The sequence below is a fragment of the Vitis vinifera genome, chromosome 16 (assembly GCF_030704535.1).
Source record: "Vitis vinifera cultivar Pinot Noir 40024 chromosome 16, ASM3070453v1".
Lineage (NCBI taxonomy): Eukaryota > Viridiplantae > Streptophyta > Magnoliopsida > Vitales > Vitaceae > Vitis > Vitis vinifera.
Window position 1 is genome coordinate 20146551 of NC_081820.1, and position 22186 is coordinate 20168736.

Sequence of the window (22186 nt, forward strand, 5' to 3'; positions counted from 1 at the left end):
AATTCAGGGCCAAAATGAACCTCTTGAAGCTTAAGGTTACAATCCACACTTCACCCACTGTTTGGCTCCCAAGAAAATGTGAGATAACAACGCAAACTTAAAAGTCGAATTTTTGCATTTTCTATCATAGTAAAAGTTCCACTAAAACCAACCTCATAAAACTATACAGTAAATTCAAACTGTGCTTCTGCCTCCCTCTCTCACTAGTTTGAAGAAAAAAATGGAACGTTCATTTCGTTTCGTCCATTTTCTCAACAACCAAATAGAGGGAAATGAACAAAAAAAAAAACAAAAAACAAAAAACGAACACCCTCACCCAAGAAAATGCAAACAGAACAAAAAGAAGTGGAGAGAAAAGAAAAGGAGAATGATGGCACAGTTGAGAATTGAATTTACCAAAGTCTGCAGAGGTGAAATCGATTGGAGCATTTGAATTTCGGGGTTTCTTCTTCACCATGGTTTTCACTTTTTACATTCGTCTCTTCCGAATCCACTGCAACCCAAACAATGAGTTATTTTAGCATAGATATATTGGTGTAACTAACTGTTTTGTGACAGGCGACTACTTTTGGCTTGCAGCCTATTTGTTTAGGCTTATATGGAAGGTGGCTTATTGCAGGTTGATTATTGAGGCTACTTTTGACTCATCCAACGGCCAAAAACCAGTCACCATATGAGTTTAGTTTGCTCTAATTTTCAATTTTCGGTCGATTAATATCAACTATTAAAAGAGTCGATTAGTATTAAATTTTCAATTTTCAATTTTAGTTTGCCTTTATAAAGTCTCTAAATGCAATCAGTAAAGTTAATGGTAGGACATATAGAAGAATGAAGTGGGAACAATTAGTATTAAACCTTGTACAACAGAATGCTCAGCAAAATGCTATATTTTCTAGTCACAAATTACCACAACTGTCATAAGAACACAAGTTTCCCTAAATTTTAAAACTTTGTTTGGAGATTTGTTTCCCCGTTAAATACTCATATATTTAAATTTTCTTTAATACGTGGAATTATAAAATATTATTTTCAATCTTTTTTTCTTCATACTTTTATCCTTTTGTTTTCGTATATTGTTAATGTCTTATCCATTATTCTAAATTTTAAACCCATTACTCTAAATTTTAAACCTTCTATTTTCATATTTCAGTCCATCTTCTTTCCCATATTTATTTATTTTTCATATATATAACAAATTTTATATAATTTATTTATTTACTTTTTCTTTAATTTTCATATTTCTCTAAATCATCTATTTTCATATTTCTTTATTATATATTATTTCTTTTTATAAAATAAATAAATAAATAATTTACTTTGTAAACATGCTTTCCATATATCTTTATTCTTTCATAAATATTATTCTTTTTTAGAAAAAAATTATTTATTTACTTGATTTTCTATTTTCAAAGCCTTATTGTCCATAGTTTTTAATGTATATTCTTCTTCTTCTTTTTTTAATAAAGAAACTTAAATTAATTATTCACTAAATTATTCATCTATTAAATAATTTTTTTTATTATTATTATTCACAAATCCTATATCTCATAGTTAATCACGGTAGCATATTTTTATTTTCTTTTTGTTCAAGTTTGTTGAAACCTCAAAAATACATGATTTTGACCCCTAACATACTTTATTACATGTAGACATGATTTATTACAAGTCTTACCAAATAATATATGTAGACATGATTTCGACAATCAACATTCTTTATCACATGGTCTTACCAAACAATATGTATTTATTTTTAAATCGGGGCATGAATTCTTCATAAAATTGAACCACACAACCACCAACTTTTAATTTCAACCTATGAGGGTTTAGGTGTAAAATTGTACAAAAATTCATAAATAGTCCTTGAACATCAAACCTGCTTATTATTTTTGTCAAAAAAACAAAAAACCAAAAAAAGAGACATTTTACGTTAAATAAATTTATTTATTTTTAAAGTTTTTTTACAAAAATAAATAAATATATGAGATGACCTACTCAAGTTGCCACCTCAATTAGGGGAAGCTAACCATTATTTCAACCCACACAATTAATTAATATATGCATGCCACCATAATTATGATTGAAAGTTCAAGCACCTTTTTTTTATTTTTTTCAATTTTGTGTATATTTGTTCTTTTGTAGATGTCGCAATATATTTCAAATCTTTCTTAAGTTATCTCAAATCTTAATATAGATCTTTATAAATACAATCCCAAATTATAATTACTTTTATTTCTATTTTTATTTTCTATTAAATAGATAATAATATCTATTTATATTTAAATTATTTTAAATAAATCTAGTAGAAAGAGAACCTTTTTTTCATTTGAATTTTAAGAATTTCAGGAAAAAATAACCTTCCTTTTTCTACCAACAACGTCTATAAGTTTGAAATTCAAAAAGTAATGATTGAAAAAGAGGTATTTGGAAATTTAATTAGTAAAGTTTCCCAATTATTCCATACCTCTCACCCATTCTCATTTTCATTTCTATGTAAACTTTACATTGAAGAGGTATATTTGTGCTTGACAAAATGGTTTTTAACTATTAGTTTTCAAATTTATTAATTATTTTAAAAATAAAATAAAATTAAAAAATGAAAATATATGGACTTATTCCGATTGAACATATTATACTATTGAGAAAAATTCTCCCTTGATGTATGTCGTGGCTTATACCATGCATGGTATAGTCCGTGTGTCACAATATGTGTCATGACACACCCTAACACAAGTTAAGGCATGTAATGTATGTCATGACGTGTGCCATTGTCCTTGGCATGCTCCATCACACAACATGTAACGGTGTCATGATCCATGCCAAGTATTCTTCTCTACCAAACAATTTATAAAATAATTTCATAATCGATTAAAAGCACGTGAGTGATGGTTAGGGCTTATTTTTGTTAGATACTGTATTCTTTTAACGAGAAATTATTATTTTAAATTATAATGATAAATGATAATTTGGATTGTTAAATATTAAATGGTACGATATGATGATAGACTTGAGGATAGTTTTTTTTTTTTTAACCTTTGAGTTGATCCAATATCTTTATTTTTTTATTAAAAAAATTAATTCAAGAAGGAATTCAAATATAATTCAAACTAGTTAGAAATTCATGTATTTTAAAATTATTTAATTTAAAAGAAAATAAGTTAAATGAATTTAAAGGAGTATACTAAAAGAATTTTTTAACTTTAAATTCACTTTTTATTTTCCTTAGTTTTTTCTTTTCTGATAGGTCCCAATCAGTACAAGCACAACAAACACAAAGAAAGTATTCTCTTTGGGTGAGAATGAACCACAAATTCATTAACTTTTGATCCCCCTTTTCCATTCTTTTCTTTCCAAAGTTATACATCAAAGAAACAACTGAAATGAAGCTAATGGTGTCCGAGTCTGTAGGAGACTCATTCACCCACTACCCATGACTTGCAGTCGTGCTAATAACTGCCCTAAAACAAAAGTAAACCAGCAAATATTAAACCAGCAAATACAATAAAAGGAAATGATGCTGAAGTAGGAAAAATAGCCTTGGCTTCTAAACATGGACATCAGTCCATATAGCGTGAGTTGGGCCTCGGGGTCCGACAGGATCTTCTGGGCTTATCATTGCCCACCCCATGAAGAGGATGCTTGTCCTCAAGCATCAGATGAGGAAACTGGTGGCAAAGAGTATCCATGGACTCCTAGGTGGCTTCTTCATGGGGTAGATGCTTCCAATGCACCAAGCTTTCTTCCATGAAGGTGTCGCCTCGCTTAATCCATCGTGTATCAAGTATTTGTTGAGGTTCAAGGGTTATGACGCCATTATCTGCAAGTGGAGGTAAGTCAAGTGGAGTGACAGCTGGAATGCCATTGTATGGTTTAAGCAAAGAGACATGGAACACGGGTGAATTCGAGCTGTAGGTGGCAATTGCAGGCGGTATGCTACTGCTCCGATTTTCTCCAAAATAGGATAGGGTCCATAGTAGCGGCTGGATAATTTTTGATGAGCTCGTTTGAAGACTGTTTGCTGACGATATGGACGGAGCTTTAATAGGACTTGATCACCAACTACGAACTGGATATCTCTTCGCTTGGAGTCGGCTTGTTGCTTCATTCGGTTCATGGAAATCTCTAAATTTGTCTTGAGTTGGTGGAGCAGCTCATCACGATGCAGGAGTGTTTGATCCACTTCATGAACTGGGGAAAGGCCCTCCGGATAGGCTAGGATAAGTGGTGGAAGGCGGCCATAAAGAGCTTGGTAAGGTGTCATTTTTGTTGAGGCGTGGTAGGTGGTATTGTACCAATACTTTGCCCAAGCGAGATAAGTACTCCATTTTCGCGGCCATTGGTGAACGAAGCAGCGCAAATATTGTTCAACACAGCGGTTAAAAAACTTCAGTTTGGCTGTCTGTTTGTGGATGGTAAGCTGAACTGAGCATGAGTTTGGAGCCGGAGAGCTTGAAGAATTCTTGCCAGAATTTGCTGATGAAGATTGGGTCGCAATCACTAATGATGGAACATGGCATTCCATGGAGTTTGACAACTCCCTCAATAAAGTTTTCTGCAACAACTTTGGCCGTAAATGGGTGAGTTAAGGGAATAAAGTGGGCAAACTTACTAAGCCTATCGACGACCACCAGAATTGTGTTTTTGCCATGAGAAGTGGGCAACCCTTCAATGAAGTCAAGAGTGATGTCCTCCCAAACCTGTGCAGGAATTGGTAAGGGCTGTAATAATCTTGCCGGTGCCTTGGTCTCTGGTTTAATGCGTTGACATACCTCACATTTCTGGACATACTCTTGAACAACTTTATGCATCTTTGGCCAATAAAATTGTTGCTGCAATCTTCTATAAGTTCGAAGGATCCCCGAGTGCCCTCCAACTTTAGAATCATGAACTTCATACAACAATTTAGCCCTTAAGGAGTGATCAGCAGGCACCACAACCTTCCCTTTGTAAAGCAGCAAACCATCACGCCAAGTCAAGTTGCCATGAGGAGGATCACCTGCCTTTTTTCCCAAAAGTTGCACATAGGAATCTGATTTAGAGGCCTCGCGGATCTGCTTCCAAATATCCACTTCTGAAAAATGAAGAGCAGCCAATAATGGGCTTTCTTGCCACCTAGATAAAGCATCTGCAGTAGAGTTTTCACCACCCGGTCGAAATATGATTTCATAATCATATCCCAGTAATTTGGCCACCCATTTTTGCTGCTCCGGAGTTGCAACATGCTGATCTAAGAAAAATTTGAGGCTTCGTTGATCGGTTTTGATGTAGAATTTGCGGCCAAGTAAATATGGTCTCCACAATCGTATTGCTTCCACAATGGCTAGCATTTCCTTTGCATAGATTGACCAAGTTTGTTTAGTGATTCCCAAGGCTCGACTCATATAGGCAATTAGTCTATTTTGTTGAGTTAGAATAGCGCCAATTCCGTTTCCCGATGCATCCGTTTCAATGGTGAAAGATTCGGTAAAGTTTGGCATGGCTAGTGTGGGGGTGGATGTCATGGCTTGTTTCAAAGCTAAGAAAGTCGCTTCCGCTTCGTCATTCCATTGAAACTTCCCTTTTTTGAGGAGGTTAGTTAATGGTCGAGCTATTAATCCATACCCTTGAACAAACTTGCAGTAGTAGCCGGTGAGGCCTAAGAATCCACGGAGCTCGGTAATGTTGGAGGGTCTTGGCCAAGCAACCATTGCTTCAATTTTCTTTTCATCAACTTTGACTCCACGATGTGTAATTATGTGGCCCAAATACTCTAGCTCTTGTTTGTCGAATGCACATTTGCTCATCTTGACGTAGAATTGGTGTTGCCGAAGGATGGCTAATGTAAGTTGGACATGCTCCAAGTGCTGCTCCCATGTCGGACTATAAATTAAAATGTCATCAAAAAACACCAAGATGAACTTCCGCAAATACGGTCGAAAAATCGAGTTCATTATTGCTTGGAATGTAGATGGTGCGTTGCATAGCCCAAATGGCATAACCAAGTACTCATAGTGGCCATTGTGAGTGCGGAAAGCAGTTTTAGGAATATCAGGGGTGCTAACTCGTATTTGGTGATATCCTGCCTTGAGATCCAACTTAGTAAAAAATGCAGCTCCGTGTAACTCATCAAGCATATCATCTACTGTTGGAATTCGGAAACGATCCTTTACGGTGGCAGCATTTAATGCTCGGTAGTCTGTGCAGAATCGCCATGTGCCATCTTTTTTCTTCACTAGCAGTACTGGAGAAGAAAAGGGGCTAGTGCTTGGTCGAATCAACCCTGCATTGAGCATGTCTTGAACCTGATTTTCAATCTCAGTTTTTTGGAAATATGCGTACCTATATGGCCTCACATTAATAGCTTCGGTTCCGTCTTTGAGTGGTATTTTGTGATCAATTTCGCGTGCTGGTGGTAAGCTGGTAGACGCAACAAAGACATCTGAATATTCCTCCAGCATTGCCTGCATATCTGATGAGAGTTCCTCATTGTTCTGCTGTCCTTCGAGCTGAACATATAAAGCAAACACAGCTTGTCGTTGTCGAAAGTCCTTAGTGAAGCCCTGCAATGTGGTGTCTTGGATCGGTGGAATTTCAATTCCCTGGAGTTTCTTAGGCTGTTGCTCCCAAATGAAGTCCATGGTTCGCTTTTTCCAATCACAAACTACTGAACCCAACGTCTCTAACCACTGAATGTCTAGCACCATATCCAAACCATTTAAGGGCACAGAAAAGAAGTCGAGGTGGAACTCATTACCTTGTAAATTAACCGTGAGCTTCTCATATTTCCCTTTACAAGATAATCTTTCCCCATTGGTAACTCGGACAGTAAACGGTGTTATGGGCTTCACGGGCAAACGAAGCGTTTCGGCTACTCAGTCACTGATGAAATTATGAGTGGATCCACTATCGATTAAGGCAACCACCTCATGTGCTCCAATAATTGCCTTAATTTGCATTGTTCTCAATACAATCCATCCAGTTAGTGCATGTAGAGTGATCTCAGGCTCCTTTCCGTTGTCATCTTCCTCAATCTCGGATATTTCCCTTGTCGTGTTTACCCCTCCCATTTCCTCTGGTGTTTCATCTTCCTGTATACAGCCCTCTAGGAGCATCAACTGTGGTGCTTGACACTTGTGTCCAGGGGTGAACCTTTCATTGCAGTTGAAACATAATCCTTGAGCTCTACGTTTCTGCATCTCATCCCATGACAGCCTTTTGATTGCCACTTGTGTGGAACCCTTGGGAAGATTGGGGTTACTTACAAGAACAAAAGCTCGTACGACACTTGGCCGTGTGAATCACCTCTATCTCGCAAGCTGATCATCCCTTATTTTCGCCAAGCTAATTGCCTCTTTCACAGATTGAGGCTTGAACATTCTTATTCCATCAGCTACCTCTGGTTTCAAGCCTCTCATGAACGTACCCACAAGAGCCTTTTGGGTCCATCCATAAACTCGATTCCCAAGCCGTTCAAATTCCCGTTGATAGTCTTGCAATGTTCCCGTCTGTCTCACTCGGGATAGCGCTTCATCGAAGTCTTCAAAATCAGGGGGTCCAAAACGAGCCCTTACTTCATCTTCGAAGGCTTCCCACGAGATACTCCCCTGTCCTTCAACGAATGCTTTTCGAAACCACTGCCACCATTGATTTGCCTCGCCTTCGAGGTGGAACGAAGCTAGACGCACCTTTTGATCAGCGGCTATCTCTTGAAACTCGGAGAACTGGTCCACACGATTGAGCCATTCCGTCAGGTCATCTCCAGAAAATCTTGGAAATTCCAACTTTGCAATCTTGGAAGAAAATGGCCGGATGTTTTTGCCGGTATCCCGGTTGGTTCGGTGGGATCCTTCTTGCTGATAATTATTATGGCTAGGTGATCCTCTGCTTGAGAGGAATGCTTCAGATAATTTTGCAATAGTTTCTTCTAGTCGTTGGACCTTGTCGGTGATTCCCACCTCCATTCGCTGCATTCCTTCTTGAACTCCTCCAAGCTTCTCCTCTAGAAGCTTGATCCGTTCCTTGTTTGTCGTCATGAACCTGTTCTGATACCAATGATAGTTCCCAATCAGTACAAGCACAACAAACACAAAGAAAGTATTCTCTTTGGGTGAGAATGAACCACAAATTCATTAACTTCTGATCCCCTTTTCCATTCTCTTCTTTCCAAAGTTATACATCAAATAAACAACTGAAATGAAGCTAATGGTGTCCGAGTCTGTAGAAGACTCATTCACCCACTACCCATGACTTGCAATCGTGCTAATAACTGCCCTAAAACAAAAGTAAACCAACAAATATTAAACCAGCAAATACAATAAAAGGAAATGATGTTGAAGTAGGAAAAATGGGCTTGGCTTCTGAACATGGACATCAGTCCATATAGCGTGAGTTGGGCCTCGGGGTCCGATAGGATCTTCTGGGCTTATCATTTTCTTCCACTTTTCTTCTCCATATTTTTCCCTCACATTTTTTCTCAAATTTTTCTGAAATCAAACACAGCTTTAGAGTTTGATTTGATTCTAATACCTTCTAAACCCTAGCAACCCTATTTAAAACAAAAAAACAAAAGACACTAAACATCATGAGCATTGAGACAATATAAAGAAAACTCTATAAAAAAAAAAGTATAAAACAAACACATTTTTTTTTACAAAAGAAAACAGACACATAAGAAATATTTATCTTCTTAATTAAAAAATTCATTCTATTTTTTTTCCGATTATTGAGTGTTACTTAGAAAAAAAATTAAATGGGTCATTTTAAACCTAAGTTTTAAAAGTGACTATATATTATATTTTATTTTTTAATAAATGGGTCATTTTGACCCAAAACTCGGTATATGAGGAGTTGTACACCACATAGGACAGACATAGTCAAATTTTACATTGGACGGCGCTGATAGAATGAGCCCTGGGCGAATATACGTCCAGTTCTCCACGGTTCACATGGCGACTCCACTCTTTCTCTTGGCAATCATCACACATGCATGGAAATTTTAAATTTGTACTATTTTAACAACGGAATATTAACTTTACGTGTGGCAAAATAATTAAGATCTTGAGTTGGTTAATTGTTTTTTTAGAGGGCATCTCACATCTTGAGTGTCATCTGAACTAGTCAAGTCTAGACATGGTTATCGGTACCTATGAAACCATTTTGCCTCAAAGGGGTTGAACTATGGTGGTGTTTATTTTTTTTGCTTTTTGTGAAAAGCGATTTGTTTTCAGAATTTAAGTTCTTTATTTTTCTACTTTTTCATGACTTATTATAAACTTTTTACTAAATAGAAAAATTAAAATATGTAGATTTTTCTAAATAAAAAAAATAACATACTGATTTTTCTTTACTTTTTAATACTTAATATAAATAAAATATTATAAAAACAAATAACTTAATATTTAACACTATTAAGTATTAAGGTTCTATTTAAAATTAAATAAAAAAAAATAAACATTACCTAGGATGTATGTATAGCATAGAACTATAAATGTCATTGTGGAAATATGGTACTTGGTTTAGAATATTACCCTATTCACACCAACATGTAAGTGTTGTTTAGGATGCACATAACATATCTTTATTTTTATTTTTGTTTTTATTTTTTTGAGGTGTCTGTTATATGTGGTGTATGTTCTTTTGCTTAGTTCTAAATACAAATTTAATGCTTAATAGTGTTAGATATTAGGTTGTTATTTTTTATAGTATTTTATTTTTATTAAGTATTAAAAAGTAAAGAAAAACCAATATGTTTTTTTTTTTCTATTTAGAAAAAGTTATATATTTTGGTTTTTTCTATTTAGTAAAAAGTTTATAATAAATCATGAAAAAGTAGAAAAACAAACAACCTAAATTCTGAAAATAAATTGCTTTTAGCCAAAAGTAAAAAAACAAACGCCACAAGTTGTGATTTGGATATAAGATTTGGGGAATTTCAATAAAATGATGTCTTTCTCATGTTGAAGGATAAGATTGTAATTTCGGATTTTTTTTGCAAATGTATCCATTTAAAGAGGAATTGCACGAAATGAATGACATGTACTAACTCGATTCTAATTTATTTAACCTGAATTTTAAATTTATAAATGTATTATTTTAAAATAATTTTTAGTTATTTTAAAATTTAAGTTTTAAAATTTTAAAATATTAATTAATTTAATTATTAAATTTTAATCATAATATAAAAATGAATTAAAATTTTAATTTTACACTTGTTTATAATTTTATTTAATATTTAATTATAAAATATTTGTAGTCTTTATAATAAAATATATAAAATTTAACTTAGACAATTATTTAATTATTTTAACTATTTGATATTTATAATTTAAAAAATGTTTTTATTTTATGATGTTTTAATATTTATAATTAATAATGACACTATTAACTTGATATACAAATTGAAAGTTCAAAATAAAATAAATAAGGGTCAAAGTAAACATAAAAATAAAAGATTGAAACTAGAATAAAATAAAATGAATAAAAATAAAAATAAAAGTGTATGGGCTAAAAGTAAGACGGACTAAATTGTATTGGGCCTAGAGTGTATGGGTCTAAATTGGGCCAAGATGGGATGAGATGAAAATGACCAAGGTGACGGGCCATGTGTGTAGTGGTTTGGGGTCTACAAGTTCCAAATTTGGGCCGGCCCAGTCTCAGCCCATTATAGCCTGACCGATGCTAAACCCGTGTTTTGGGGTTTTTCCTTGTAACACAAGAAGCCGCGATCTCTGTTTACACAAGCATTCAACCATTTCGTCTGCTCGATCTCCGAGTTCAAGGTACCGCTCCAATATCTAATCCCTATTCAATCAATCGGCTTATATGTAAGATACAATCGTTTGATGAGAAAAATGTAAGAGAATTTTGAATCGTGAAATTTCACCATCTAGAGCTCGTGGATACAGAAAACCCATGTGACTCTTTGGCTTAGTTCATTTGAGTTTTAGATTTTATTTTTCGTTTGTTTTGGATTTTTGGTAAAAGAAAGTGATAGCGGTATAACATAGGAGTCAAAATGTGGTTTTCTTTTGTTTTTCTTCATTTTCCTGGTAACCAAATAGAGGGTGGGCTTTACTCTCGAGTACTTTATAACTTTGGAATGCTACTGCTGGAGATTTTGAATTCTATGGTTTCTCTTTGAACAGCCGTTGGAACAGTTGCAAATTTGGATTACAGCTATTGTTGGTCTTTGCTATCGGGGAATGTTTTCTTGTGCAAAAATAATTTTAGTTTAGATGCAGGGAAAAGTGGTCAAGTACCTTTGGTTTATTTCTTTTCTGCTACTAATTCTTCGCATTCGGGAACATGAATTTCAACAATGTCAAAGCTCCCAAGGTGCCAGATGGTGGTGCAGCTTCTGCTTTGATTAAGCTGGGAGTTGTTGGTGGGCTTGGTTTGTATGGAGCTATTAATAGTCTGTACAATGTTCAGGGAGGTCATCAGGCCATTGTGTTTAATCGCATAGTTGGTGTCAAGGACAAGGTTCTCATTTCCCCTTGGTTTCTTGCATATGAGACCTAAAATCCATTAAATTATTTTTGTCTCTGCTTATATGGTTTTTTGGGTAATTGCTTTTAGATTTTACTTGCTTTGCTTCTGTTACTTTCGATATTCAACTCTGATGTGTTTTATTTAATGGGTTTTTCATATTTTCCAGTGCTTTAATCTTTCAGCAACCTATTCACTTTTTTCTAGGCTGATTTGTTTTGCATGTATGTTGCAAGATGATAAGACTTCTTCAGAAACTGTCCTATGAATGGATAAATGGTTCTGTTTTGAAATATTTCTATAACATGCAAATCAAGTTTTCTTTTGGATTCAATCGTGATAGTCGCCATCATTGGAAACTGTTTTGTTATGATATACCTGTTTGTACACCCTTATTTTGGCCTAGTTTTTTTTATTCATTTTCGGAGTAAATTTTAGATCACTTTGGGGAGCTTTTGGCAGCTGGTATGAGAGAGTGGCATGGGATGGGTGTTTTTTTAGGTAAGCAACCGGAGAGTGACACGTTGCATGGGAATATTCTGGCCGTTAGAGGAGACATTTTTGAGCTTGGGGAGCAAGCTTGAGGGAAAAGGGGGGACGGAGAGGCTGGAGGGGGTGAGCTAAGCAAGAAAGAAGAAAGATGGTTTTCTGAGTTCTTGTCGATCTTGTTGGAGAGAATCATTCTCAGGTATGCTTTTCTTCTCTTTTTCTGCTCATTCTTGGGTGATGTTTGGGGATTGGTAGTATGTTTATATATCTTTTTTTTATGGTTCTTGCTGAGCAGTTTGTCCTTGTTTCAGTTTCCCCATGATATATCTGTTACCATGCTTTGATTTTTGTTTGATACTCATTTGATTTCACTCACCTTTATGTAAGCCCATTGATTGATGCATGACATGAGGCTTGTATGGGTTCACTTTGTTCCTATTATTTGTACTCAGTTTTGCCATTTTCCCCTGTTCCTGGTACTCGTCCATGGTGCGCACCAGTTCTCTCATCCCTGCCTGAGAGAGCAAGGAACTACTAAGGTGCAAATGTAAGGAGACTAAAGCAAGGATGTTAATTGGATTGTGATTATGTATGCTCTGTTTTTGGGACCTCTTAGCTCTCTGTACCCGGTTCTCAAATCATTTCTTAGTTTCATGATTTCTTGGGGATAGTGTTTGGTTGCGCCTGGTGCTTACTTCATGGTTCTAGTGGCCTGCTTGTTTGTCATTGGTTGTCAAAGATGTTAGTTGAAATTACACAGTTTAGGCTCTTGCTTTCCAAGGTTTGGATTATGGGTTTGGTTCTGTTCTTCGGAAGTCATCTGAATCAGAGGTAATACATGCCAAGCTGAAAAGGATCTGATAGCTGCTACAAGGAGCAAATAAATTGTGTGGGGATTGATCTAATAAGAATGGAAGTGTGGTAATTTCTGAGCAGAAATCCTAAAACGTCTTGGAGAAACTAAACTAATTCAGTTGAGAATCCTGCCCCAGAAACTGATTCATATCTACAGCTTTTAGTCAGTATTTGTTTAGAGATGGATTTGGAAGTGGCATCCCGTGATGTAAGCTCGAGTCTCTATGCCCCCAAAAAAAAAAAAACACAAGAAAAGGCATAATTCCATGGAAAATAATCATACAGATCATGTTCATCGACAAGGTACTTCTTCGATGGAAGACAACCCTTTTGTTAGTAATTCACTTCAAGAGCCTCCAGCTAATAGCACTGCAAAGCTAGATCTGGAAGCCCAACTTGATTCGGATGTGAAAAAAATATGAGAAAAACAAACAGAAACCAAGGTCGATGAAGTGAATCAAGCGGCCGAGTTGAAAATGGGGTTCCAGAATCAGGTGACAAGTCTGTGCAGATAGAAACAGATACAAAGGTCGGGGCTCCAAAGGAAAAGGATGTACGGGCTGCTGCAGTTAACCTTACACAGAAAAGCCACACGTCGATCATCACAACTCACTAGGTGATTCTGATGGTGCTTCAAATCCCTTGGATGCCCATCAAGACCTTGAGAGTTACCAGGCATCAGAGGCGTTAAATCTTCTCTCATACAACATAGACAAGGTGGGGGTTGATTCCTCACCTTCCGATGATCACGCGATTGAGGACAAACCTGCTTATCACCAGCTGCAAAGACTGCCCTCCAGGAGACTGCATGATTCAGATTGATCAGAAGAATGAGGCCATCCTCTTGCCTATCTATGGATAACACAGACGTTCTCTCAGGCAGACGCCATGACCTTAATGCTCTAAAGGAACATTTGCTAAAAGAGACTACAGAACATCGTTCATAAATGGCTGAAAGTAGGGAACCCGACATGCCCTCTAACCCAACAGGTCATCTCTCACACTATGCTTATTCCCAATCACTTGATCCGGGAAATGATATCACAATGGTGCAAGAGCCATGGGATTGAATTGACAGACCCGGATCAGTACAACAATGAGGACCAGAATGGGATGCCACTGTCCAGAATTTCCACCATCACCGCTCCTCTGAGCTCTGTTACATGACACGCCTCAACCCATACCCATTGGTGTTTGGGAGTTGAAATAAAAAAAAAAATGCCTCAACTGTAGGCAGCACTCCTGCCCTCCAAACAATGGCTCAAATCCACATTTTGGCTCCAACATTTCCTCTCTTTCGCCTCTCCTCCCAAACCCGTCTTTCTTTTTCAATCAACTTCTTCTGGGTTCGATTCAACTTATATGCTGCCACCAGGAGGCTCTCCACCATCCCAGTTCATTTGAATCAACCAGAAGATGGAAGCAGTGATTTGGACAAGTTGAGGGTGTTGAGACAGAAAATTGAGGTTTCTGGGATTACCTTGGATGATTCTTGTGTGCCAGGACGATACTATCACTTGATTTGTCCTAAGTGTAATGGTGGGCAGTTAATGGAGAGGAGCTTATCTTTTCATATAACCCAAGACAGGAATTTGGCAATGTGGAGATGTTTTCGCGGTACATGTGGATGGAGGCAGGCCAGGCCTTTCCAGAGAGTAGTGCAGCATACAGTGAAGTCACCAATAATTGGATGACAGTGGACAGCCTAGGGTTAGAACCTTTGGGTGACAAGCTGATCGCATATTTTGGTGAGCGGATGATATCAGAGAAAACCCTGTGGAGAAATGTTGTTATACAGTTATCTGGTAACCAGAGTGTCATTGCTTTTACCTATAGACAAAATGGACTTCTTGTCGGTTGTAAGTATCGAAGCATGGGCAAATTGTTTTCCAAAGATTCACAAGATCCCTTGCATGGCCACCTTTGGTGGGTCACACTTAAAACCTATGTGCCTTAACCCTATATTTTCATGCATACTTTCAAAAACCGATTTTCAAAAATTTCTCGTTTTCAAATGATTTTAATTCTTTCATTTTTCTTTCTTGTTTTTAAATAAATCTATTTTTAATAAATCAATTCCTATTACTTTCCATTGGGCGTGTATCTCTCATTTTATTTTACTTATTATTATCATTATTTTCATTTTCTTTATTTTTATTTTATTTTATTTTATTTTTTTTACTATTATTTTTTCCTATTTTTTTATTTTTTAATTTTTATTTATTTTCAGTTTCATTTTTATTTTTATTTTTATCTTTGTTTTTCCTTAATGTTAAATATTTTCCATTTAAAAAAAAAAATTTAGTCGCCACATTTCTTTCCGGCAAGCATCTTTCATAAATTCTCCTTGATTTTTCATAATTTTCTGATTTTCACATTTTTAATAAGCCTAAATAATTCTATAATTTCATAAAATGAAATTTATGGAATTAATCTATGCCAAAAGAAATCAGGTTTTGGTGGGGCCCGAAATATGTGATTTTATGATTGATTGATTGATTTGATTGCTCTACGTGATTGATTTATTCTGTCCTATGATATGCACACAATTATTTTGTGTTTGTTCACTAACATTTGCTTCCCATGAAATAAATCAAGTCATCACTCAGGTACGTTGTTTGCCTCTCATATTCATTCGGGTATTTTGTTGTGATTTTCATTTGGTATTCATTGATTTACTTATCAATCTCCATGCTTGCTTCATTTTTATTAGTAGAGACTCGTTTTTAAGGACTTAGAGGGGTGCTACGGTCTTCATCATACCTTCCCGATAAGTAACCTAACCCCCGAACCTCGATCCGGTTTTTCACGGACCACCTTTTTTGAAATAAGGAGTTACACCTAGGGTTTTCTTTCTTATTTTGTTTACCCCTTAAAAATAAAACAAAAATAAGTGACGACTCCAAGTTATTTTCTTAAAAATAAAATCATTTTCAAAATAAAAAGCGAGCTCGCCATCAAGTGGAAGCACATCAGTCGAAATGCGGGGTCCACAAAATGGTGACTCCACTGGGGATCACTAGAGGATCAAGGTTGAACTTAAAATGGGGCAAATGTGGCATTTGATTGGTTGATCAGTGGGTACCTACCTCTCTTTGTGCTTCGATTTGCTTGACTGTTGATTGCACATTGAGAGCTCTTGATATCACCATCCTTAATGCATGATTAATTATGGTATTCGTTTGAGGCATGTACATACTGATTATATTGATTGATCCTCTTATTTTATCCTCACATATTGACTCTCCTGGTTGTATGATCACTTTGCTCAACTTGACATGTACATTCTTCTTGTTGCTTATCTCGTTCATCTTGATATGTTTGATTATTGGTTGTATATTATCATGATTGTTATTGAGCATGCTATCCTGGCCAGATACTCATCTCGATTAGCTTGTGTGTAGATTTGGATGATATATACCTGTTTTGCATGGTTGTATGGTGCATGACTCCTCTTATTCTGTGTGATTGCATAAGTGGCTTGTCTATGTGGGATACACACTTATCTCCTTATTTCCAAGTCCTTAGTCTCGGTCGACATTGTTTTCCTTAATCTCGTATTTGATATGAGACTTGTTGCTTTGTTTTCTCTTAGATTGAGCTAGTGACTAGGAGTAGGGTCTAACGATGGGTTATATCTATGTTTGGGAGCATTCTGGAGGTGGCGGACACATGGATGTTGATTGGAGTTCAAACTTTGAAAACTTGTATAGCCCAAATCTAGATTTCAGGATATTTGTATGGTCAGGGTGTTTTTTTTTTAGTTTCATAGGATTTTTGGATGCACCCACACCACTCATTGTGCACCTTAGATCGTCGATAAGTGATCCGAGTTGTGAAATGCGCCGGCCATTAGGAGAGCCTTCGCCATAGGAAACCCCCTAGGATGCGAGGTAGTGCATGTGTGGAGGTGATGGCCACCTTGCATGGAAGCGCCCCGTTTCTTCGGAGGCGTGTAGAGGGTTGCGTACCGCCGGAGGGTACGATTGCTTTTGCTATGGACCTTTTAAAGTCTACCCATTTCCTTTTAGGGCCACCTTGACCTTGTAGGATGAGCTTAGATCCTTTGATTAGGATTCCTTCCTCACACGTGGGTGCATCTGAGAGCCTTTAAGGCCGCTTTAGTCACCACCTAGGTTCAGTATTTTCTCTTTTGGTTTCCATTTGAGAGTGCTTCAACATGATAAGGAAACTATTTCATTTTTCCTTTTGTGGGAGATGACAATATTGAAAATGATTTTCTAAAAAATTAATTTTCAAATATCATCGATCAATATCCTCATCACAATATACTATAATATTCTTAGAAAACAAATAGAAAGTCTCATCAAATGAAATTTCTTGCAAGCTCAAAAGAAAATTTCATGTTGTAAAATGTTTATCTCTCATTCTAAGTATGAAGGATATTAAAAAATAATTCATTTTTCTTATTTTCATTCATTTTGGGGTTTTTGGGTTTAACAATGAAACAAAAGATATGGTGGAATGTTAAACCTAGTTTTTACTTTCCTACAACTCAATAAAAAAACACTATTTACACAATCCACATTATAGATATACCAAATCAATGAATATAAATCAATTGTGCTAATAAAGATTTTGACATTAATAAAAAAAAAAATGAAAATGATAAATCTAAGAGATTTTGGGTTACCTGAGAGTCCACGAAGTAGAGAAGAGCAGTTGTGTGTTAACTGTGGGTGTGAGAAAAGGTAGAAGAAAATTTTGGTTAGGGTTATGGAATGAGATTTTTTTGGATTGTGGGTAAGTGGAAACAATGAGCTTTTTATATACTATCATGATTCTCAAAGTGGGTCCATTAAGTTATAGTATTTTTTTAAAATTATTTTATATGGTGTCACTTTTCGAAAACTGACACTATAAACCTAAAATTAATATCATCGATCCTAACTGAAAACTTTTATATGATGTGTCACCTTTGTGGATTTTAAGCTATATGATGTCATTATTTTAAAAGTGACACCATAAATAGTGACAAACGCTAGAGTCGCCCGTGATCATTCTTAGTAGGGTGGTGTTGTAACCTTGCATAGGAAATCCACATAATCTGCTTCACTTGCATCAAAGACTAACCCAGGGTCCACTGCTTTCACTGGGTTGATGTGCCCAGACCCATAGCCAAATTCTGCATCTTCGTTCTTCCTTGGGTCCATGATCGAATCTATAGCAGTAGATTGTGAGGCGTTTAAGAAAATAGTGTTTTTGAAAAACAAGATGGAGCAAGTATGAAAAGAGAAGAGTTCAGTTTTGAGCTTTTATATATTCACCTGTGGTCATGAGAGCAGACTTGATTGCAGCAGGAGACCATGTTGGATGGGCAGCCTTGTTATATGCTGCAGCGTCAGTAACATGAGGGCAAGACATGGATGTTCCAGAGATGATGTAGTAGTCCACTTGCCGATCATCAAACATCCAGACGGAAGGGAATGCAAGGGGAGACCAGGCTGAAAGGATATTTGCATCAGGGGCAGTTATATCAGGCTGTTTTCAATACATTAAGATTTCAATCTTTGAATACCCTTTAAAGGCTATACAGTATAGAAACATTGTAAAAGGATTTATGCTTCCTTGAGTGAAATAAATATGAGAACTCAGCATGAAATTTTTTGCTTTTGCTGCTCAGAAAAAAAAGAACTTTTGGACCTCACGATGATGATGATGATGATGATGATGATATTACCTTGAGAATGTCTGGTGTAATAGGGTTAGGACCCCTTGAGGAGAAGGGGACCACTGTAGGAGCCATGACATCTGTTGTTGTCTCAGTAGAAAGGATAGTCGCAGTTGGATATCTGGAAAAATATATGAAAAGTTTGGAAGAGTTCCCATCAGCTGGTTACATAAGACTTTGAAGAAGCAAATTGGTTTGCAGTTACTTACTCTGCCGTTCTGATGTATTCCAGAAGCTTTGAACGATCATCCCTGCTGATGACCACTGCGGGTACAGGGAAGGCCAATGCTACCTTATCAAATGAAGAGGCCATTATAATGCCGACTGCCACAGCATATATGGCAGCCGAACCATCATATAGGACATTGCAAAGGACAACTCCTCCTTTAGCTTTCAGCGTGCTTAGAGTTCCGGGGAGGCAGAGCCTAGCGACTTCAGGGCTGACACCCATAGTTACATTTCCCGAGTCGCCAGAGTACACCAAGGGGAATGTAGTGCCATTTAGGTGGAAATTGTTGATTGAAGTTCCCTGTATTTTTGTGACAATGAAGAAAAAGGGAAGAATGGTTTCAGAGAAGATGGATAAACAAGTGAATAAATTTGAATGAAGAAGGCTTACAAGAAAGATTTGTCCATTTCCGAGCACCATGGGGGATTCGGGAAATCCCATGATCTTGTAGTGTCAAGTTGCAGTTTGGTGTTGGGAAACACTGAAACTATTCCCTCCATGTCTGTATGCTAAAAAAAATTGTCATTTTACGAGTAAACACAGACCAAATTAATCTATTATGTTAGCACAAAATGGTTATTTTACCTGAGATTCTTGCTACTTCTTCATCTGATAGCCTCGCTATAAATCCATTAAAACTCCTTCCATAACTGTGAAGTAGTGATTCTTTTGCCAAGGATGGACTGGAGAGGGACAGGAACGTATTCAAATGTTTCAGAATATTTGAAGATAATGAGATCCCAACTTAAAGTAAGGATACTGTCTTCTTTTTTAAAAAAAAAATAAAATTGATATGCATGGATTGGAGGTTTGTTAAAAACTGGCATTTCATTGTTTTCTACATAAGAGTTGCAGTTAAGTGGTTTCTTTGTGTTAAGTAAATGAGTATGTTCCCTTCTTTCTTAATTTTGGTGTTGTAATTGACCTGGCAAGGGCTTCAACCAGCATGTTGTGCTGTGCTAATGCAACTGATCCACCTCCCTTTGGAAGATCTCCCATGCACACAACATGAGCCTACACAAGCATGAATTGGACTTCACAAGAGGTTCATATTATCATAAGAATGTGTTTCTCGAGATCAAAAGCTAAAATGGAGAAAGAAGAGTGAAAAGTTTAAGCTGTAAACTTTCCGGTGCTGTTCATTGCAATGGCAGTTCAGTACAAAAGCTGCAAGAAGGAAAGGGTAGAGAATAGAGAGTGGGCCTTTACTCTTGGCCATGGTGTTCAGCCTGTGGGTTTGAGGCTGCTTATGCTAAATGATATGCATTCTTGGGTAATTTATATGCATGCATCCTTTGCTGTGCCAAGCATCCCTTACGGGTGAAAGTTAACCAATGCTCTCGGTTTCATGTCCTAGGGGACGGTTAGCATAACCTCATCCTTGGTTTGATCTTTGTGATAATCCTTGTTTCTTATCTGCTTCTGACACTTCTTTATATCCTTGTGAAGCCGTCCGCTGTTGCAGTTCTCTGGGACATTCACCTGTTTCTACAAGGTGGAAGGAGTCAAACCAGCTGGACCAGGCTGGCTTTGAGTCACTTAGCTAAGATTTATCTGAAGTACCATCATTACACTATTTATATATTTCATTGATACCAACAATCAATCAAAATGGGTAGCTTCTTCCAAAATGTGGCTTAGGCTAGGTTTAGTTTTGAAAATCTGAGGGAAATTACAATGGAAAGAAAATAGAGAAGGAAAGTAATGGAAAAAAAGAGAGGGAGAATTGTGTTTTCAACTCAATTAAGTTGGGTAATTGAGGTAAGGTCCTCTCATCACTCATAATTAAATTCAAAACCTAATGAAAGAGTAAAAATTGAGATGAAGGATATTGTCTTTAAAAAATCCTTAAAATACCCTTAATTATTAAGTGAAAAAACTAACCAATTACTCTACATTTCTCATTCTCTCTTTTACCCTTCTCTTACCTATTTAATAGGAGAACCAACTTGAATCATTTTTCTTCATCAAATTAAATATGAAAGATGGTTAAAAATTATTATTGTTAAATGTATTTTTGAAGTGAATAACCTTTAAATACCTCATCAAAATTTTTTTTTTCAAACTTACATAATATATAATAAATATTTTTTAAATATGTTGAAAACTTATATAATACATAATAAATATTATTATTTATTTCAAACTTATATTATTTCTCATATATATTAAATAATTTTTAAACACCTCATATAATATTAGTCTTATTTGTTTGTTCTAATTTGTAAATTATGTATCATCAAATATTATATTTTTTCAAATTTATAGAACATATAATAAATACTTTTTAAATACCTCATGAAATTTTTTTTTTTTTTTTCTAACTTGCAAATTAAACACATGGTGTTTATTATTTCTCATATTATTTCGAAAATAATGTAAACACTCACATGCATATATATATATAATATTAATCAAAAAAACAATATTTTTAAGACTAATTTATCACTTTTTCAATAATTTTGAAAGTGTAAATAGGGTCATTGGTTGAATTAAAGTTTTCAAAATATTCAAAATTTCTTCATTCCAAAATTACCTAATTGCTCTCCACACCAATCCTAAATATTTTTTAATAAAGATTTAAATATTTAAAACTATTAAAATAAATACTTTCTTATTAAAGCATTTTTTTGAAAGTAATAAGATAAAAATAATGAAATCTTCAAAACTATAATTACAACAATTTTTTTTAAATTTTAAAACTAATTTCATAATTTAAATTAATGATTTAAAAAAATAAAAATGTTATTTTATTTTTAATTCCATTTAAATATGATTTTTTTAATCTCTATTGATAATAATGAAATTATGTTTATAAAGGCAAAATAGTAAAAATATATATTTCATTTAATTTACTTATAATAAACAATTCAAACATGGTTGATTTTAATTTTATTTCCTGTGTTAATTTTTGTACGGAATGTCTTAATGACATAATTTGGTAAAAAAAGAAAAAAAAAATTATCAATGATCGTCTTAATGTCAAATTTAAGTTGTTTAAAAGTTGTACAAAACCTATTAGGAGTCTTGTACACTCTTGTACGCTTAGCACATTTCCTTTGTACAATTAGTGTAATACCTTTGTACAATGACACAAATTTCATATCTCTCCTAAGTTATATGTTTATGTAGTTGTATTAATCATATTTTCAATGGTTTGGTTGACAAAATGGTGGATGACTTAGGGTCAATTTTTTTTCCTCAAATATCATTATTGGGGAAAATATTGAAATTTTCATATGAGAGTTAAATAAAATACATGACATAGGTGTACAATGCTTGGGTGATAAAGAAAATAAAAAAGTGGTTTGGAATCTATTAAAATCATTCACAAAGGATAATCTTGTACACATTTGTACGGTTAGTACATTTCCCTTATATAGTTAGTATAATACCTTTGTACAATGACACAAATTTCATATCTCTCCTAAGTTATGTGTCAACATAGGAGTGTTTAA

General features: G+C 35.3%; 1 protein-coding gene and 1 long non-coding RNA gene across 2 annotated transcripts; one reads left to right on the top strand and one right to left on the bottom strand.

Annotated features, from left to right (window-relative positions):
• Positions 1 to 10668: 10668 nt before the first annotated feature.
• LOC104882158 (uncharacterized) lies at positions 10669 to 14707 on the top strand. Its single transcript, XR_009464472.1, has 2 exons — positions 10669 to 10754; positions 11121 to 14707. It is a non-coding gene; the product is annotated as an uncharacterized LOC104882158 (long non-coding RNA).
• Positions 14708 to 17831: 3124 nt separating this feature from the next.
• LOC104882168 (subtilisin-like protease SBT4.6) lies at positions 17832 to 18950 on the bottom strand. Its single transcript, XM_010664257.1, has 4 exons — positions 18709 to 18950; positions 18509 to 18620; positions 18096 to 18309; positions 17832 to 17989 (listed from the first exon to the last, which is right to left on the bottom strand). The coding sequence occupies exons 1-4, from the start codon at positions 18948 to 18950 to the stop codon at positions 17832 to 17834; spliced, it is 726 nt and encodes a 241-aa protein (XP_010662559.1).
• Positions 18951 to 22186: the final 3236 nt, after the last annotated feature.

What these genes read in the sequence shown, in the direction of transcription:
- LOC104882168 (XM_010664257.1), bottom strand. Translation starts at nt 18,950, where the DNA reads ATGGGTGTCAGCCCTGAAGTCGCTAGGCTCTGCCTCCCCGGAACTCTA. An exon ending in GAATACATCAGAACGGCAGA is followed by an intron (nt 18,621 to 18,708) that starts GTAAGTAACTGC and finishes ATATTTTTCCAG; the next exon opens with ATATCCAACTGCGACTATCC. An exon ending in GTCTGCTCTCATGACCACAG is followed by an intron (nt 17,990 to 18,095) that starts GTGAATATATAA and finishes CTACTGCTATAG; the next exon opens with ATTCGATCATGGACCCAAGG.